The following is a 20,690-nucleotide window of genomic DNA, read 5'->3' as shown; positions in this document are numbered from 1 at the left end:
GATCCTTCGGTAATTATTAACTCCTCCTGAGGAATGGAAAAAGCAGAGAGAGAAAGGTGGGCAGGGCACAAGAAAGAGAAACAGCACATGCAAAATAGTGATATTATAAAGAGCATGAGCTAAATTTTGACCACTGTTGCATGGGTGTCAATAACTAAAAGTCATTTGATTTACACAAAAGTAGTTGAAATCATCATTTGACTCAATCTGATCACTTCCGCAAATCATATTCAAAGGTGATTTCATCATAGTTGATTTTGTGCTATGCTAAAATTGAGAGCAGTATCATTTTAATAATGCCCCATATCATGCGAGTACATCTGGCTCTTGTGAGGGGAATAACTCAGTTACTCTATTGGTCTTTTTCCAGCTCTAATTACTATGTTTCCATAAGTATTGCTCCACTGGTAATGGGCAGTGCTGTTGGGCCACTACTGCTGATGCCAGAACAGATGACTGAAATTGGAAGGAACCAAGAAGAAAGAAAACAAATCAAGAAAGGCTTTTTCCAATTTGTTACGTAATCCGTAGATGGAAAATAAGTTTTGATGCAAAAATATTTCTAAATTTAAGTTGTTTTCCTTCAAAAACTGTGGGTGGGTACTGTAACTCTCTCATCCCACTGTGCCACCACTAAAGTAGCACTATCGTCCATGTGGCAGAGTGCTTACACTGAAATTCTTTAATAGAGCAAGCTGTTACAAACATGTTCCTCTGTGTCATCTTTACCTCTAAGGCCCTCTCCAGCTGGCTGGTTCCCAGTGTAGCTGGAAGTAACCTGCTCGTCTGCCTGCCGCCTTACTGGGTCCACACTATCTGCTGGATCGTCCCATTCGCTCACGTGCCTGACCTCTCTCCTCCCTTCCCACTTTTTCCCTCTGCTCCAATTTCCTCCTCTCCTCCAGTTACCACACTAGTCACCTGACTGTCCTTCATCAATTCACCAGCCTTTCTTTCACTGATTTCCCCCTTTCCAATTCCTGAACTGGAATGAAGTGGTTCACAAAACAACTAAATACACTGGTAATATTATAAAAGATAACTGGAATTCACAAAGAATTCTTTGTCTTTTTGATTCACCTTGGTTAATGACATACACCTATCTCTGTGTTTTCCTGTTAGAAACCCAGTAACAAAATGTCTGTCTTCTTACTCTTAATTAGTATCAAGATTAACAGCTACTGAAGGGAAAGTATATGCAGTTCTGGAAGAAAATTTAAAACAACATTCAATGTTATGTTCATGTTGCCCTTACGCAGCTCTGGGGCAGTGTAAGTAGATAGATTTTTTTCATATAGTGTATTTTCTAATCAGTGAGTGTCTTTTTTTTTGTTTGTTTGTTTAATAAAAGGTTACATTTAAAGCAGCAACTCTAATAACTTAGCATTACTTGTTGAATACACTAACTAAACAGGATAATATGCACATTCAGGCCATTAGTAATTTAGAGCTTACCTGTTCTTCTTTTGATAGAGCAAAGTGCCAGTGCAGACTTGCTGTGGACAGTCAGCTTTAGCCTGGAGTGATGTCCCAGCATATGCTAGGCTGGCAATATCACTGCTACTTATTGTACAACAATGGAGGATCCAAGCTGTATATAAGGGTAAGATGAGTCTATATTTTCCACTGTCTGATTGTACATTTGGTCTGGAATTGCTAGGACATATTCTTCTCTCCTGTATAGCAATGTAAATCTACTGCCATCACTGAACTTACTCCAGTTTTATGACAGTGCAAATAAAATGAGAATCTTGCCCAGGACTGGATTTTGGCCCAAGCGCTTTGACACAAGGACGGCTATTTCATCTGTTTAGACAGTGCCTAGCACAACGGGGCCCTGACCTAGTTGAGGCTTCTAAGTATTACCATAATACACAACAATTAATTCGTATAAAACACTTATGATTATTATAGTGGAACATTTGTATCATCTACTTTCTTAGACTATAAGATCCTCAATGGAGAAACCAGATTTTATATGACACAAAATACAATGTCAGTGCTCAGCAAATCATTCTTACTAATCATGTCAATGGCCAGTGTACTGTTTTCAATGCTTAGATTTGTAAATCATTCCCCCTGCCCCCAACTATGTCAAAGACAGAGGTGATGCTGCTGGAAGAATTTAAAGGGCCTGGTATTTTCACCTTTCATAATTTAGGGTTGCTTTTGAATTCCCAGTTGGCACTTTGATTTTCAGGTTGCCTCAGTAAACAGAAGTCCCTTTTTTCCCCATCTGGATCTGATAAGATGATGGTGACCATTTCTTCTATGCAGACACAGCCACTGTTCTCCATGCTTTTGGTACCTCCAGCCTGGATTATGCAAGGTGCTCTATGTGGGGCTAGCTTTGAAGGTCAGTTGGTTGGTGATGTGAGCCACAGAGAACATGTTCATTTGCTTCAGGATGCAATTATGGTGTTGGTCTTTGTACAAGAAACAATCTGGTTTGGACTCTGGGTACTGGAGAATCTGCCTCTCTCCATGGATTACGACACAGCTAAGATCAGACGGCCCATGTTTACAGATGGTCCCTAGATTTGAGTACTTGAGGCTGGAGTTAGGATGTTTCCTGTGGAGGGCCCTTGGCTCTGTAGTTCACTTCACCTGCTGGATTATTAGAGCCCAAGCCTGATGTTAACCTCTGGTCACAAAGCGTGTCTAACAGAGGTGAAACTAAGCTGGTACGCCCCGGTACCCTTTAAACTGCCACCAGAGCCCTGCTGCCGGGGCCCTGGGGCAGCAATTTAAAGGGGCCGGGGTGCCTGCTACAGCTACCATCCCAGGCCCTTTAAATCGTCCCCAGAACGCAGGGTAGTGGCAGCGGGGCTCAGGCAGCGATTTAAAGGGCCAGGAGCTCAGCTGGCGCTACCTCCCCAGGCCCTTTAACTTGCTGCTGAAGTACTGCTGCTGCTACCCCAGGGCTTTGGCAGCAGGACTCCAGGGACGATTTAAAGGACCTAGGGTGGTAGCGGCAGCCGGAGCCCAAGGCCTTTTAAATCACCTCCGGGACTCCCAGCTGCCTCTGCTGGGCCCGGGGCTCCCAGCTACTGCTACCACAGACCCAGCCCCGGGCCCTTTAAATCCTGATTTAAAGTGTCAGGGGATTTAAAGGCTCCACCTCTTCTGGTTGAGGCCATGCCTCTTCCAGCTGAGGCCCCTCCCCCTCCTAAGGACTCCAGAGTACCAGTAAGTCCTTTAAGTTACTTTCACCCCTGGTGTCTACACTGCAATTAGACATTACATTGGTGTAAATAAGACTGCAGTGGTATAGAAGAGTAGCATACCACTACAAACCAGCTCTGCCACCTCCCTTGATCCCTTGGGTAGTGTAGTAGCACTGCTTGTGTTGCTCCCAATCCACCTTTCTGCTCCTTTTCCCATGAAGCAAACAGGCAAAGCTGAAAGCTGAGTACTAGTCAGAGGGGTGCCTCATTCTCTGCTTAGCACACCACAAAAGCGTTCTTTTGTTAGCTGCTTCTTTCTCTACATCCATGTACTTCAGGCAGCAGAACAAGGCGGGCTGATGAAAGGGAGGGAAGTTGATGTGAGGTGAAGAAGCAAGAGGAGAAGGAGGAGAGGAAAAAGGACTGGAACATGAAAGGTTGAGAAAAGACACAATCTGGGAGAATGAAGCTGAAAGCACCTGGAAAGTTGGGGTTGGAGTGGGGTTCAGAGAAAAGAAGAGGGTGATTGGGTGGGTCAGAGGTAGGACAGGACAATTAGGGAGGAAAATAATAGGGCAAGCTAAAAAGAAGGGTATAAGCTGTAGCCTGTAAATGAGGCAATGATGTGGGTGGATAAAATACCTTGAACCAGAGGAGCAGCAGTGGGAGGGAAGAGAGTGATACAGAGCGAAGGGGAGACAAAAGGGGGCAGAATGCATCAGAGCTGGGGATGAGAGAACAGAGCAATTGAACCAAATTATACTCTGTTGCACTCAGCAATAACGCTATCAAAGACAAAATGGCTGCCTTGTTTCCACTGAAAATGTGAATTTTCACATAATTTTTAAGGCAGATGCCATCTTTATATAAAAAATTAGCTCACTTATATTCAGAAATTGGCCAATTTTTGCTAGAAAAGTGTGTGGGGAGGTCCCTTAACGAAAAGTTTCAAGAAGTGCAAACTCCTCAGTCCCGTTTGTTTTTCATTTCACTACAAATATTTTGCAGACATCTGTGTCACAGACCTCTCCTCCCCTGCTGATTCATGCTTGAAATATTTCATTAGGTGGGCCCAGAGACACTGCACTTCTGAACATCAGATCTATCTGCTTTGATCCTTGGTTCGGTGTCTTTCCATTGCTGCTTGTTAACACAGAGAAAAGATTTTTCTGTATGAGCAGGTGTCTGCGATGGGGAAGCTCCCTTGTGATCATAAAGACAGCAGAGGCTCATGGAACACCCTGTTCCCACCACCTGTGATGTTCTGTGTAGCAGAAGTGGAAGAGACAATGCAGAGTGGCGCACGACATGACAAAGCCTGAGAGCAAACAGGGTGGAGGAAGCTGAATGGAACAGAAGCTGATACAACTGAGAAACCTGTAATGTCAAAAGTGTTGCCTGGGTGAGAATGTTGTGTTTGGATGATGCATCAGGATGCTCCTTCTCTTTCTGTCCCTCTCCTCCATTTCTCTCCATCTCCTTTCCCTTTGCTGCCCCTCTTACACCTCTTGGTGACTCTCCCTGTTCCCCTTCAAGGCTGCCAAACCTGTAGCTGCAACAATGTGCCACACCCATGTTGTTCCCATCAGGTGGGCATGCTAGTGTGATGTTTGTTACTGAGGATCCAGGGCTGTGTGCTATGTAATATGAGCTGCGTCGTACTGACCAGGGGCGGCTCTAGCTTTTTTGCCGCCCCAAACACAGCAGGCAGGCTGCCTTCGGTGGTGTGCCTGTGGGAGGTCCCTGGTCTCGTGGCTTTGGTGTACCCGCCACCGAATCCATGGGACTGGCGGACCTCCCACAGGAATGCTGCCGAAGGCAGCCTGACTGCCGCCCTCGCGGGGACCAGCAGGGCCCCCTCTGCGGCTTGCCACCCCAGGCATGCACTTGAAGCGCTGGTGCCTGGAGCCATCGCTGGTACTGACAGAACTCTGGCATGGTAACTACTAGACGTGCTAGCAGAACTGAGCTCTCTTCTCACTTTATTATACCCTGGCTAGGGCAAGCTTCAGGTTCTCCCCTCTTCCTGTTTAAGAGGACACCCTGATGCACTCTTTCCTTACCACTCTCCACAAATGCATCAACCAGCTCTGGACACAATCCTATAGGAGGAGGGAGGGAAAAGGATATAACTCGCCACCTCTGAGCTGATATGACACAGCACTTTTGGAGGTGGGGCTGTCAGAAGGAAAAGTCACACACTGGACCTCGGGCCTTGCAGCCTTGGGGACCCAAAGTCCAGATGTACTGGCCCTTTTCCCCTTTAGCTTCCCTGTAACTTTCAGAGGGTTAGGATCTGGTGACTAGCTCTCTCTGCCCTGCTGGTTCCAATCAGCAGCCATGTTTATTTTTCACTATATTTAAAAGTAGGTATGACAGCTGGAATCCTCATTAAAAAATGTGGGACTCGGGAGTTGTGAGTACATTGTGTGAGTACAGGCAAGCATAGATTTACCACAATTGTAAAGCCAGGCAAATGCTGGCCCTGAGACATATAAACAACCTGAGCAGCTGCCTTCTCTCCCTTATCCCCCTTATACCTTATGCCTTTTGCAGAGACTTGTTAGGATGCTCATTAACATGTTTACCAAAGAGAAGGCAGGAAGAGGGAGGAGGAAATGGCAAGCAAAGAGATTATAGAAAGGGGCTATATGGTGTTTTACTAAAATGGCTTCTCATGGTTGTGTTTGATCCCAAGCTAATGTTCTAGTGAAGACAAGCCAGTGGTCTGTCACAGCTCTTTTTTGGGGGTCTGCAGAATAAAATATTGTGAGGAGTAGCAGGGGATTGGAGAGGTGGGTCTGTGAGAGGCTTGCTCTCTTATGAAGCAGTGCACAACAGGCAAAGCTTTAGAGCCCGGGGGACAGAATCATTCAAAGTGGTGGGGTGATTATCATCCCCCTTCAATGGGTCATCTATCCTACAACAGGGTCAAGGAGCTGATTACAACGTGCTTCTGTTCTGTTGTGCACATGGGGCCTACACTCGCTGAACCATGCTAAAGACTGGGACAGGTCCAAGGGTTTAGATACATTTAGGGACAAGACTTAAAATACCATTAGATCCCCTATACATTAGACTGCACTGACACTGAGTCAGGGAACAGCTGTGCTGTAAGTAGGATTCTTCACATGGCAGCCATTGTAATGTAGGTTAAGGCTAATGCTAATCCTTCCCTTATGGTGGCCAGTTTTTCAAAAACGTTAAAGGGGTTATACGAGCATGCACAGGGTTGGAGTGCAGCTATCTGAAAGGATCTAGTGAACCCCCCTGCTCTGCGCTCCCAGCACAGATGCTTTCCAGAGATATTCTGGTTGCACTGATTTTGGTTGTGGCTTTGGGCGATCTTTGGAAGTTTAAGTTTAAGGTGCTTTGAAGCTTTTTAATCATGTTGGCAATGCCCGGTGTGTGTTGTGACTAAACGGTGTGACTAAAGAGTACTGCAGCGCTCTCCAGTGCTGGCAATATGGCTCCTTGCACAGGCATGACATTAACACTTAAAAATCATTAAAAGAGGCAAGCAACAGAGTTCATGCACAACCCAATTAATTTCTGTGACAGCGCACACCTTGGGGGAATGTCCTGTAACCACCATATTCCTCATTTATACATAATTGTGATATTGCATATAAAGCATGCTGTGTGCGGTATCCGGGGAAAGGTTATGATCTGTTGTAAGTCACTGTTCTATCGAAATATGTGCATCGTTAATGCATATAAGCTATGAGAACTGTGTTGTATGGATGTTACTAAAATATGCTGTGGGTTTGGAAAGCACCCAGCTATTAGCTCTCCGGAGACAATGTCAAGGAAAGTAACCACCACCTGGTCAGGTGTCAAACAACCATTAACAGCCATTGTGCAGCAGAGGAGATACAATGCAATGCATCTGCATAAGGCCACACTAGGGGAATTGCTCAACCTTGCCTAGGAACTCAGCAATGCCCACCAGACATGCCTGGATTTATATTCTCCAAGCACATGGGTCTGTGGGTTTAAAACTGAACACAGGGGCCCCATTCTTGGCCTTTCTCCTTTCCCCACCTATGCTGCAAGCAAAAAAACCACTCAGAAGTCTAAAGACTCCAACAGAGGGGATTGGTCCAGGTTTCAAGAGTGAAACCTGCATACTAAGAATTGCAAAATACCGTGGGGTGAGAAAACTGCTTAATCTAGATGTTTCCCAGTCTAATAGGGTTGAGAGTTTAGACTGCATTCTTATATTTTATTTCTTTTGGTAACCAACTCTGACTTTTTGCCTGTCATTTATAATCACTTAAAATCTATCTTTTGTAGCCAATAAACTTCTTTTACCTTTTATCTTCACCAGTGAGTTTGTCTGAAGTCTGTGGCAAAACTGCCCAGGTTTACAAAGGCTGGTGTATACCGACTTTCCATTGATGAAGTAGTGAATCAATTCATAAATTTGCACTGCTCACCTTGAGCAGTGCAAGACAGTATATCCCTGAGGTACAAGGTTGGGAGCTGAGGAGATCTGGCTGGTGCCTTTCCCTGTGTGATTCCTGAGTGGCTCTGGGAGCATTCATTCAATCTAGCTGGGTGTGGGGCTCCACATAATGTTAATGCTAATCCCTCCCTTATTGTGGCCAATTTTTCAAAAAAATAAAATAAAAGGGGAATGCCTGGTTATACCAGTATGCACAGGGTTGGGGTGCAGCTATCAGAAAGGATCTAGTGAACCCCTCCTTCTCTTCCCTCCCAGCACAGATGCTTTCCAGAGATATTCTGGTTGCACTGATTTTGGTTGTGGCTTTGGGCGATCTTTGGAAGTTTAAATCCATTTAAAGAATGCCTCACGACTAGGCCTGAACAAACGTGTCCTCTGCTTACCAGAGACATTCAGCAACCAAAGCCCCTGGTTCTGCTTTTCATCAAATGACTTTCATATAATACAGGTCTCTGAGTCCATAAAAGTAATGTCAGTCTGGCAAGTCTTTCCCCCAGAAAAGCATCACGTAGACAGGTGCTTTGGAGCTTTTTAATCAAGCTGCCAATGCCCAGTGTGTGCTATGACTAAACACTCTCCTGTGCTCTCCAGTGCTGCCAATCTGACAGTAATGGCCATAAATGTGTTTAACTGGCCATTTGCATATGCAGTTACTTAGCTTATGTGCATAGTAATGTCACAACTCTCAACCGGTTGGATATAGTATATCACAAAGACCACAAATGAGGGAAACAGCAACTAAACCAAAAATTCATGCAGGAAACTTAAAATGCTGTGTGATTCTCTTGGTGTAAATAACTCTTAGCTCATGAGTCTTGACTTCTGATGTAAACAGTTTTAAACAGTGTAAGTGAAGGGACACCAATCCTGTGTAAAATGGGAGCTGGCCCTTGAAATGAGACACACATGACAAGTATGGTCACAGCAACTGTGGCAGCAATTTAGGTGTTTGAATATACATACATTTTTGCATAGACAATGGGGCATGTGCAATTTTCAAAATTTTCCAAAACGTTTTACATGTCCCAGAATGTTTTAAGGGTGTGAAAAAGTGTTGTCAGGTTTAGGGTTTAAATGAGATTTTTCATTCAGCAATGATGTAGAACTTAGATTAATATGAATACATTTTTAAAGCCCGGATATTCCATATACAATATATTATGCTTAACAGCTCTTTTCTGTAAGTAACATTTCTTTCTGCTGAAAAAAGCTGACAATAAATTGATGTTTAGTATTTTTCCTGTACGCAGAGTTTTATATGAACTAACTTGTTTGAATTCAATAGCTATTTTCACCACACCAATATTAACATGACATTAATTGGCTCCCTCTACTAGCGGATTTGCCACATTTATATATTTTCTTTGCCAGGTTATGTTCTGCAACGAGCAAGCTGTGGTTGCATAACCAATTTCCTTTAATCTCAGCACGATAAAAAAATTAAGTTATGTTAGATTAATGTGTGTTAAACAAGCTGAAATAACAGCTAAATAAGAAAAAGAAGAGACTGTGTAAAGAAAATGGGACAAATTCTGCATCACATACATCCCTGTTGACTGTTTCCCAAGGACAGAGATGGTTGGAAAACTTCTGATGGAATCATTTTCCATTCGAAAATGCAGTTCCATCAAAACTAAAACATGTTGCAAAATCATTTTGATTTTGCCAACATTTTGTTTCAAAGAAAAAAAGGGTGCTAACGGTAGCTTGGGGCAGGGGGAGAGGAGGAGGAGGAAAATTCCAACAGTGTCAAAACCTCTTCTTCCATATTTTTGGAACAAAATGTTTTGACTTTTCCTTTCAAATTTTTTTTTCATTTTGAATTTTTGAAGTTTAAATTAAAAAAATACCGTTAAGAAGAGAAAATAGAAATGGAAAGTTAATTTTGTTGAAAGAAAATGTTTGGAGTACAGCAAATCTAATTTTTTTTCTGGAATTTTCCTTTGTGGTAATTTTGGGGTAACGTTGCTCACAGGAACAAATTTCAAAATTTGAAATCCTCCGCAAAGTGGAACTTACATTTCCACATAGCTCTACTCCAGATGCATGCAGGAGCAGCACTTGGCCTCATATGAACAACAGGCAACTTACAAATCTATGAAGTTTTTTTTACCAGCCATAAAGCTGATGGGAGCTCTGAGTAGAGCATAGGGAACATCTACACAGCAACTGAGCGGTGTAATTCCCAGCTGGGATGGACGTACACATGCTAGCATCTAAAAAAAATCAGCTTGATTGTAGTGGCTCAGGTTGGCCACTGAAGTACAATCTCATGTGACCCCCTGAGTATGTAGATGGGCTGCTAGTCTGGACCACCCTGGGCTCACTACTATTTTTAAGCACTAGCTCAAGCAGAGCTAGCACGTGTATATCTATCCTAGATAGGAATTACACCTCCTAACTGCTGTGTAGACATGCCCTCAGCAGCAGAAGTGACTCTGGCCTGTGTGTGTGTGGACTGAATCATAAAAATATAGGAATTGCTGCACTGAATCAGACCCAAGGTCCATCTATACCAGTACAAGTGGCTAGCACCAGAGGCTTTAGAGAAAGATGCATGAAATCCCTTAGTAGACAAATATAGGATAATCTGTCCCCCATGAAGGTCTAATCCTAATCCCCAACAGTTAAAGATTGGAGTAAAACCTGAAACATGAGGTTTTATCTCCCCTCCCCCACCAAATACTCTTTTTATTAGTATTAACTATTATAACTGGACATTCTTGATATCTATATAACACACTAATCCCTCTTCAAATCTTGCTGAACTCTTGGCCTCATTGACAGTCCTGTCAACCGTGAGACTTAAAAAAATAAAACTAGATCGTAAATTGTACCTTTTTAAACACTGTTCATTCCGCTTTAAAATTTAGGAAAAATACATGTGTATTTGATACATCAGTTTAGGGCTCTCTGCTCCATTCAATACAGTTTCCTAGCTCCCATTAATATGAATGGGGATTATGAGTGTGCACAGAGGGAATAATAGGTCATGTTGATGAGGGCGTGTTTCTGTAAGGAAAAGTAATGTGCCAAAGTAGTCGCTATGGCAACTACTTGTGTTATTGAAAACAGAGGAGTTAAAAAAAATCAGTTCTAAGCACTTGGGGGCAATTGTTGGGGCATAGTCTATTCTGCCAGATGGCAACAGCTCCTTTCTGCTAGATTTTAAGGCTTGGTTTATGGTCCTTGTTTGCATGGCAGTTTTGGATATGTCTCTCTTCAGCTAGATGTGGCACAAGGAAGGTGGGTGCAATTGGATGGAATGTCTCAGTAGGGCAAACAGTATTGCAGCCAAGATGATGCTTTTCAAAAGGGAAAGTGGTTATGACAAGAATCTAAAATAAGGTAATATAAACATAAAAGTGAACAGATTCCCCAGCTTGGGATTTGACCCAGACCTATGATCAAGGGTATGAAAGACTCTCTGCCTCTGCTTCCCAGCTAGCTGCTCTTAGCCTTTCCCCTAAGCACTTGTGCAAGGAAAGGAAGAAGGTGAGCTGAAGTTTATCACGTGTTCACTAGGAACCAAAAAGTGTCCTGCCACAGTGAGTTTTAATGAATGGCAAAAATGTATCTCTTTATAGAAGTGACCGGTGATTCTCCAAAGGGCTAGGGGTTGGAGTTTGGTAATCCCCTGACCATCTGGATGCTTATCCAAAATATTGGGAACTGTGGAGTCTGCTAAATTGGGTAGGAAATCTTAACAATACCAGGTTCTTGTGAGATTCTGATATTTCCTGATTCTGGCTCAGTCAAAATACCAAAAAGATAGCTTATCTTGTGGTATGAAAGTACTTCCACTGTTCGGCAGAACAAAGGACAGAGATGCTCAAAGCTGTATAATAATTATCCCCATGGTTAAGACTACCACCTAGAAATCACAATCTGGCTCATAGATCCTGCCTCATTTACACCAGTGTACATGTAGATTAACTCCACTGATTTCAATGGGAGTTGAATGCCTTTCTGGACATCTCTCTCTATGTTGTAAATAATAATCCAAGCTTTCTGAATTTGGAAAAAAAGTTTCAGTTGATGTTTTGGCTAAAGATTTGATGTGTTTCTTTTAACTGGTTAAACTATTCTCTTTTGTACATATACGCAGTGAGTGTTTCACTTTTACTAAACAATGTATGTGGGATTTTCGAAAAGCGGGTCATAGGACTGTATGAAACAAATAATATTAGCAGGGCTCTAATGAGAGGGACAAGAAAATTACCAACTCAGACACCCGGAACCCAGAGGAATTACTGTAAGTGGCCTGCAAGCCCCTTATAGTGTTATTTTGGGCAAGTATATTTAGGTGGTTAGTGGAAGAACATCGATTTCAAAGGGATATGCATGTGAGCAGCATGGACTGTGGTCTCCAATTGCTGTGCTGACATTTTAGCAAGGAACTAAAAGGCAGACCTCCAGCCTAGAGTAGGAGCTTCAGAAGCTTAGAATTCCTCATAGTTAATTCAGGCTGGAGAAGATAATTTTACTGTGTTATTCTTACCACTCACCGTTTTCTCATAACTGATTCTGCTCTTAGTTTTCTATGTACTTTACTTTGTTTCCTAGTTTGAGTGTGTGTGCGTGTGTGTTGGTGTAATAATCTGTTATCGTTTTCTGTATTTAGTAACTCTTACCATACTCTCAACCTAAGGGATGGAATAAAGAACTGACTATGGTGCAATACCAAACAAGTCTCTAGTCTAAGCTAACGCGAGGGCTCCTTCAGGAAACTGTATGGGAAGCAGTCTCATGTCACAGCTCTGAATAAACCCACCACTGGCTGCAGCATTAGCTGTGTACCCCATTCTAATGACATTACAGTTCTAATGATTCCAACACAAATAGTTCACGTCAGCCAGCAAAATTAGAAGGCAGGTGCTGCATATCATTTGCTATTGATATATGTCTTTATACTTGCAGATGGATGAACTTTGTTGCCGCAGTTAGTGACAGTACTCAATGCAATGTTACAAGCAATCACAAAACTCGCTTATCATTTCGCTTCTTACCAAGTTGCTCTGCTAAATGTTTGCCTCTCTCAGTGGAGATTACCCGCTCGTCCTCCATGTCACATTTATTACCGACCAAAATAACCTGGGCATTATCCCACGAATATGTTTTGATTTGAGTTGACCTTAAAAAGAGAGAGAGAGAAATAAAGAGTCAAAGCAAATAAAACTGTCCCCAAAATCAAATTCAAACAATCGTAACACGGCAAATGAGGACAAAACTGACATCTGGACTAAAATGGTTCTATGCAGTCCTGGCTCTCAAATAAGCATAGGGTTGTGTGATGCAAAACATAGGAGCAATATTAGTATAGTCTACAATCCCCCTGGTCAGAAGACAGAACCCTTTCAGGGTTTCTTCTGCCAGCTGCCTTTCTTCCTTTTATTACTGAAAAGTAGCTGCCCTGCTACTCCCCTCCCTCCCTCCCTCTCTCCCAGCATAAAAAGGATGTATCTTCACACTGGAACAAAAGCCCTTCCAACTGAACCAGAATGTTTTTAGCAAAAAAAATGAACAGTTTATTCATATATTGTCTTCCACCTTTCAAAATTAGGATAAAAAATTAACAGCAAAAGTTCACAGGCATTCTGGCTTCCTCCTGTTATTCCTTCCCAGCACATTGCTCTGGAGCCCTTTGTTCTAACAGGGTTCAAATCTCCCTTTTGTTTTTAGACATCTGTGCCACCACGATATAGTCTTAGATAATTTTTGAGACTATATCACAATCTTGCTTCCTGACTTTAGGCAGCAGCAAACCAGTCTTATCATGGTTCTGTTTCTTTTTTTAAACTTTATTTATGATAAATCCACAGAATTAAGTAGCTGCTGCTGCAGAATTTGGTTCCATTGTACAGAGAGGCCCTGGTTAGGCATAAGAGAAGGTTAAATGGCATCATAATGCTCTTGCTCAGTTACTTTTGAAACTGGAAAGCGCTGGTTGTACACCCAATAGTGACACTTTCCCATCACATAGCTACTCTATGCATATATCTGGAAGTCCACAGGTATACACAAAACCTACCATGTTATACTTTACCCAGATACCATGGTAGAGAGACTATGGTTGTACTCAGTGCAAGACCAGAGGATGGACATGTGCAAAAATGACTATAGGCCACCTTTGTAACCCCCTAGATCCTGTGGCCAATCTACCTATGTCCAGACACCCAGCACAAGTCAGAGCAGCCTGCTGTAGCTTACAACACACAGCCCTCAAACATTCATTCCAGAAGCTGAATATCACTGGTGCATGGAGGGGCTCAGCCGCTCACTGCTCTCCCAATGACACATCACCTGCACCGAGGCCATAGGGTGAGTGGCATAGAATTTGCTACTGGAGCTCTACTACACCACCTAAGGATTTGCACTGTATGGGAATTTTCAAGGGGCTGATTAGGCTGGCTTTAGGGCGACTTTGTCCACCACAGTAAGCAAAAGGCAGATGAAGTGGGGTTGAAGATCTAGACTTACATATTTGGCATTTAAGTATTTAATGATGACATGTTGTCTGAAATATTGGTTTACACACTATTCTCATGGGTCTGCCAGGTTTTTTCCTATGTTAAAATGGGAATTCTACTGCACATTTTTGGAATCAAGTTCTCAAATGGCTATTTCATGTAGTGTATCATCAGTAAGGCTAAGATGTTGTCATGGATATATTTTTAATAAAAGTCATGGACAGGTCACATGCAATGAACAAAAATTCACGGAAGCCCATGACCTGTCCGTGACATTTACTAAAAATATGTGTGAGAAAATGGGGAGCTGTGCGGTCCTCACACCTCCTGTGGCAGCTGGGCAGCTGCAAAGCCCTGGCTCGGAGATTGGGGACCCCACCATCCATGGGGCTCGGAGCTCCAAGGTCCCCTGGTGCCTGCAGTTTGGAGCTGTGGGGTCCTGCAGTGGCTTGGAGCTCTGGGAACCCCTGCTACCCACGGCACCCTGGAGCTCCGGGGTACCCCCGCCGCCTCCGTGACAAAATCATAGTCTTAATCATCAGGTCCTATAACTAAAGCAGTCTAGAGAGGTCAGAATTTTATATTATACTTAAAGATACTATTGCTTAGAAAATAGGACACCATAAATTAGTTTTGGCAGAAATGTATTTCTGGAACCTTGCTGAGTTCTTATGGAATTTGTGGTTAATCAGAATACAGTTAATAGTTTTCACCAGAGCTACAGTGGTCGCCGTGATAAACTTGCAGATGGCAGTAACTCAAACCTCATACATTATCAACCCATTAGTGACTCCTATTTGTGATCAGTCATGAGTTCAAGCCCATTGCTTATTTCAGTAGAAAATGGAAGATATTTTTAAAAATAAAATGTAGTGAGAGTAAAATAAATAGTTCAAGTTAATGAGTAAATTAGTCATGCATTTATATGCAAGGCTGAAATCCTAAATAAAAATGTTTTCACTGTAAAACCGTTTGTTTGGTTTACACGTGTATGCACCACACATACTGGTTTGGGTATCTTTGAACATAAGAATTAGGAACACCCTTTATTAAAAAGCGTGTTATTGTGCCTCCTAGTACGTGAGAACCTGTGCATACAATCAAAGCTCTTCCCACTAAAAAAAGTCTAATAGTCTTTGATAATCTGACTGGTCTAGATGTCATTTTGGAAGTTGTAGAGAGTTTCTTTTAGTTTCAGCTAAAAGTTAAGAGATCTTGTCCTTACTAATGACAGTACAGGGTCAGAGAAAGAAAATTTGACCCGAAGTTCTCACTTGTCTTACATGGTCCGCTTCTGTTCAGAGATGACTTTGTAGTGCAGAAGTGAAAATGACTGTCCGTGGGAGTATTCAGTGCAAATTTCCCCTCCAACCCACCCCACTACACTGTCACATCAATAGGAGAATGGATTCAAAAGAATTTAATAGGGCCACTACCATTATGTTTTCCTCTGACATACATTTCAACTAATGGCTTTTATAGATCTTTTCATCTACAAATCACCACAAAAACCAACACAAAGATCTATTAAAACACAATTTTTCCCCTTCCTTGCATATATGACTTTTCAAATGGCAGAGCCTTCTGACAGACCCAAACTATGTAGTTTTGTCCTTGAAAAGAACTTTAGCCTCAGGAAAACTGAAGACATGAAAAGGCAAAGCTGATATTTGCAGCGAACTGAATACAGCAATTGTTGTCCAGTCTGACTGACCTACTGTTTGGCAATAGTAATTTACCTTGCAAATCTTTCATATGCTAGTTGCATTGTAGGCACGCAATCTGCAAAATGCTTTAGTTTTTTTTAATGTATGGGCACCACAGACACACATTAATGCAGCAGTTCAATGATCTAGTCTTTCCAGTGATCAACTCAAGTCTATACCATTCAGCTGCTTGCAAGACAAGAGTGTTGGTGAAATGCTGACTAAAGCAACACTATCTTCTCTTCTATAGTATTCTGCAGTAATGCCTCTAAGCATTACAATTCACCCTAATGTTACTGTAGTGTTTTGGACTATTACTTTAGAACACTGTCAATACTATAGTCTTTTTTTTTTTTTCATTCAGTTTGGTGGTGTCAGTCATTTGTGTGGAAGCTATACTGTAGCAGGCAGCTGCCTCTTCAGGAAAACAGCATTTAAATTCTATTTTGTGTACAATAAAACTATAAACAATTATTTAAAAATAGTCCAGAAAGGCTCACGTGCATGCATGCACAAACACAGTTTTGCTCAAAGGCTCAAATCCTACCTATTTCTGCTGTAAAATAATGAAATTTAACTCTTATCTCTCAAAATAACAAGCAGGTTCTTTAGATTAGTGGAGTGTGGCATGTTTTTATATGTTTCCTTACAGGACCACTTACAGAAGCAGGGAATAATATCACAGCATTGCCTAGACAGAGTTATTTTCTGTCACCTCATCTCTTATGAAGACACAGCTTTCAAAGGGGGAATTAATGTGTCTTTTATGAACATACCATTACAGAGTCAGAACACCACGGGATACCAGCACCGTGCATTCTCAACTACCCTACATTTGAAACAGTTGCTAGAATGCCTGTATTTAGCATTCCCTCTGATGCTTCTTAGGCACCAGTGAGGGGGGAATGGTGCTGGGCACAGCCCGGTGCCGGCTGTGCACTCCACACCAATGCCGAGGTGCTCGGTGTGGGATCTGAGTGGGAGGGCTCCGATGCAGGAAGAAGAGCAGCCTCCATGAGGAGGGCCCTCAAGCAGATATCCTGCTCCTTTTGGGTTGTAGGAAGAAAGTTCTTACAGATTCTGCACCTGTCCTTTCTATGGGACTCCCCCAAGCACTTCAAACAACTGTCATGGGGGTCACTAATAGGCATCAGCCTGCTGCATGACAATCATGGTTTGAAGCTGGGTGAATGGGGCATGCCCTGCTCTAGGACTCTAACTACCAACTAACTTAACACTTAACTTAATGGCTAACTAAGAACCTACAAACTGTTTACAAAGAAGACAGACAATGGGCTGTGAAGAACTGCTAATGCTCTTGTGATGCAAGACAAGGCGCTCTGACCAACTGTTACAGGCAATAAGAAGGAACTGAGAGGGCACAGGCACCAATTTTTCAAGGCACCGGTGGGTACTCGGCCCTGCTCCCCCTCACTTTCACCCCATCCCGCCCCCATCACAATCCCTTCTCCAAAGTCCCCACCCCAACTCCACCCCCTTCCTGCTCCTATAGGACCCTTCCCCAAATCCTTGCCCCAGTCCACCTCTTCCCTTAGTGCGCGACATTCCCCCTCCTCTCCTTCTCCCCTCCCTCACAGCACTTGGCACCGCAAATCAGCTGTTTCGTGGCGGCAAGCACTGGGAGGGATGTGAGAGAAGTGGAGCTGGAGCATGCTCAGGGGAGGAGGTGGAGCGGAGGTGAGCTGGGGCGGGTAAGGGAGCTACCAGTTGGTGCAGAGCACCCATCAATTTTTTCCCATGGATGCTCGAGCCCTGGAGCACCCACGGAGTCAGCGCCTATGGGATAGGGTTGGCAGCACATAATATACCAACTCATGAGGGAGGCTCTCAAGAGGGCACTACAGCCGACTCTATGAATACCGCTAAGGCAAAAATCTCTGACGACTGTGCACATGGGCACACACACCCCTAAAATGGAATCGACATGAGCAAGCACCCGAAGAAGAATACATCTGTCAACAATGACAAACCCCTTCTATAGACATCTGTAATCCATGCATTGTTTTTTGTATTTTTCTTCAGGTGCTTGCTCATGTCGATTCCATTCTAGAGGTGTGTGTGTGCCCATGGGGAAAAATTGGTGGGTGCTCTGCACCAACTGGCAGCTCCCTGCCCGCCCCAGCTCACCTCCGCTCCACCTCCTCCCCTGAGCGTGCTCCAGCTCCACTTCTCCCACATCCCTCCCAGCGCTTGCCACCGCGAAACAACTGTTAGTTTAATGATTGCTGATTTTAGTGCTGAGATGTCCATCTGTCCCATTCAACTAGGCTGAGTGAATCTACTCTGTCCAGCTCAATTCTACTCTATCTTGGAGGAGGAAATATTAGTGTGTTACAGACAGCAGAGTAAGTCCCCACGGTGGGACAGTGGACCAGCATGGACAGGAGGAAGCTGAGGAGTGCCAAGAACTAAAACAATTTAAAAAAATGCTTTTTCTTCAGCACCACACAGTGGGAAGGAAATGGGAGCCACTGAGAAGTGGGGAGAGTAGTAGAAATGGGATATACCAAACATTCTGTTGTTGATAAACTGATTTTTCCAGCAACAGGCCTTGATGCATAATATTGACCAGGCTGGTCAAACAGCATTCCACAAACTCAATTCTGTCTGAATTAACGGGCAAATGTAGTGTAAAATGAACTTTAGTTATGAAATAAACCCACACTGACGGACGCTGAAGAATATCAATGACTCAATACCTCCTACTGACAGACTTTATCTTCCTTGTGCACGGTCCTGCTGTGTGCATCTTCCAACTACAGGCTACATTTTTTACCTTCCCTGGGGGGCAGATAAATTGAACATGCAGAAGCTGTGTGACAGGTGTGGCATTAATGAAGTTCTGGTTCATTTGCTGCTAGCAGACTAGTTAAGAGAAAATGAGCGTTGCACAGAAAATCACAGCTATGCCCTACTCCAGTAGAAAATGGGTCTACTGTAAGTCAAACTATTTTATTTTTACCAGTGAACAAGACTGAAAGGAAACTTTATCAGGAAAATCTGCCATAAGCCTCTGTGGCAGCAAATTCATAAATGAACACCACAAGCGACATTCCAGTCCTGAGATAACAAGAATAAAAAGATATTTATAATCCTTTCAGCTGGTAGCAGTAAGTTAACCTCCTGATCGAATGCATTTATTTTGTTTTGATAACAACACGATAGGAAATGTGACCCTAGCTTCTAACCTCTCAATTCAGAAAGAGTTTAGTGCCTTCAGAAAAAAAGAAGAGCTAAACATTAAAGTAAAAAGCTCATATCTTAAATGACATCTGTTTTCACACCAGTATATTAATGGCTCTCTGATTATTCCAATATGATATGTGTATATGCTATATGCCAGCCCAGTAATGTCAGCTAATGTGAAAGATTTTGGTGTGCAATTAACACAACACAGGGAGAATAGACATTTCAATGGGTTGTAAGTACATAGTCCTGTGTGGCACCTTGGATATGGGGGAATTTCGTTCCTCCTCTTGCCAATTCTTCTAATCTATTAAACATGTAAATACCCTTTCCACCCAGCGTCCTCCAGGGCATGCCCAGCCACTTGTGGTCATATTCAGGCTTCACAAAACCCAAAGAGCTCCCTGCCTAAGTTCCTGCAGGTCTCCCAGTAAGTCCTGCTACTGAGCACAGAGCTGCTTCTTGTGCTGCAGCCTCTTCAGTCTGACCTCTTTGTGATGCTACACCCCATATTCTTCATAGAAATATTGTTATGATATGAATATGGCATAACTAAGATATGTTTTATGCAAGATGGGTCATGTGAAGTATCATTGAAAAGGTTATGATTAGAGCTCTGGGTCTGTCATGGATTCCATGACTTTATACAACCTTCGTGACTTCTGCAGGGGCCAGTGTGGTTGATCCCAGGAATGCCCAAGCAGCTGGCTCTGGAGTGGCCCCAGACTCAGGCAGTGGCTCCCGGCTGGCTGGTGCGTCCATGGCCCCGGGCTGGAGCAGCAGTAGCCTGTGGCACCCTGCAGCTGGAGCAGCTGGCCCCAAGGTGCCCCCCTCTCCCAACAACATGCCCCCCGATGCGCCCTCCACCAGCACTCCCTCCCCATTTAAACACAGGTATAAATCATGGACAGGTCATGGGCCGTGAATGTTTGTTTACTGCCCATTATCAGTCCATGACTTTTACTAAAAATACCCGTGACTAAATTGTAGCCTTAGTTATGATTTACTGAATGTGTTTATCCAATTAGTATGCATGTATCATTTCTGTATCTGAAGTTAGGAATATTGTCTACGTAACAATTACAACTGTGTGGGTATGTGCTTGGGAAACACCCACCAGAGAGTAAGCAATCAGCCTTAATGGGCCATTCAGAAAAGACAATGAGTCTTCGAAGATGTGGATCCCCCATCTTCCCAAGAGTTCCTTCCAGTGGACCTTGGAAATTAACCTTGTTTCATGGTTGCCCTGACACTACAAGGTCATGTGATAATGTCACCTGGTACAAAATACCACCTTGGACACTGCTGGTACTTTTCCACTGGAAACAAGGCTTCCCGCCTTTTTTAAATTCTATTTAAGGCTGGGAAGCAAGGCAATCTAGACTCTCCTCCATTGCCTGCCCAGGAAGGAAGATTGCTAAAAACACCTGAAGGGAAAGTCAGGGTTGAGTCCAGTCTGAGACAAGGGTCCGGTCTGTAAAGAGAAATAACTGGAACTCGAAGCTACAGCAACCCTGCAACTTGCCTAAAACAACATTTAGGGTGAGAAATTACATTTTGTAACCTGTTTTTTTAGTGTATTAAGCTTAGTTTGCGTGTTTTGTTTTATTTGCTCAGTAATCTGCTTTGTTCTGTTTGCTATCCCTTATAATCACTTAAAAATTACCCTTTA

At 43.1% G+C, this 20,690-nt stretch overlaps 1 protein-coding gene across 3 annotated transcripts in view; it reads right to left on the bottom strand.

Moving 5' to 3' along the window:
- Positions 1-20,690, bottom strand: part of RAB3C (RAB3C, member RAS oncogene family) — a 239,913-nt gene that overhangs the window by 6,752 nt on the left and 212,471 nt on the right. For all 3 annotated transcript variants that reach the window (XM_050947159.1, XM_050947158.1, XM_050947160.1), the window contains exon 4: positions 12,645-12,769. In XM_050947159.1, coding sequence (XP_050803116.1) covers positions 12,645-12,769 — 125 coding nt within the window. The remainder of the gene's footprint in view (positions 1-12,644; positions 12,770-20,690) is intronic.

The sequence above is a fragment of the Gopherus flavomarginatus genome, chromosome 3 (assembly GCF_025201925.1).
Source record: "Gopherus flavomarginatus isolate rGopFla2 chromosome 3, rGopFla2.mat.asm, whole genome shotgun sequence".
Classification (NCBI taxonomy): Eukaryota; Metazoa; Chordata; order Testudines; family Testudinidae; genus Gopherus; species Gopherus flavomarginatus.
The sequence above is the reverse complement of the archived record's forward strand: the minus strand, read 5'-3'. Positions and strand labels throughout refer to the sequence as shown.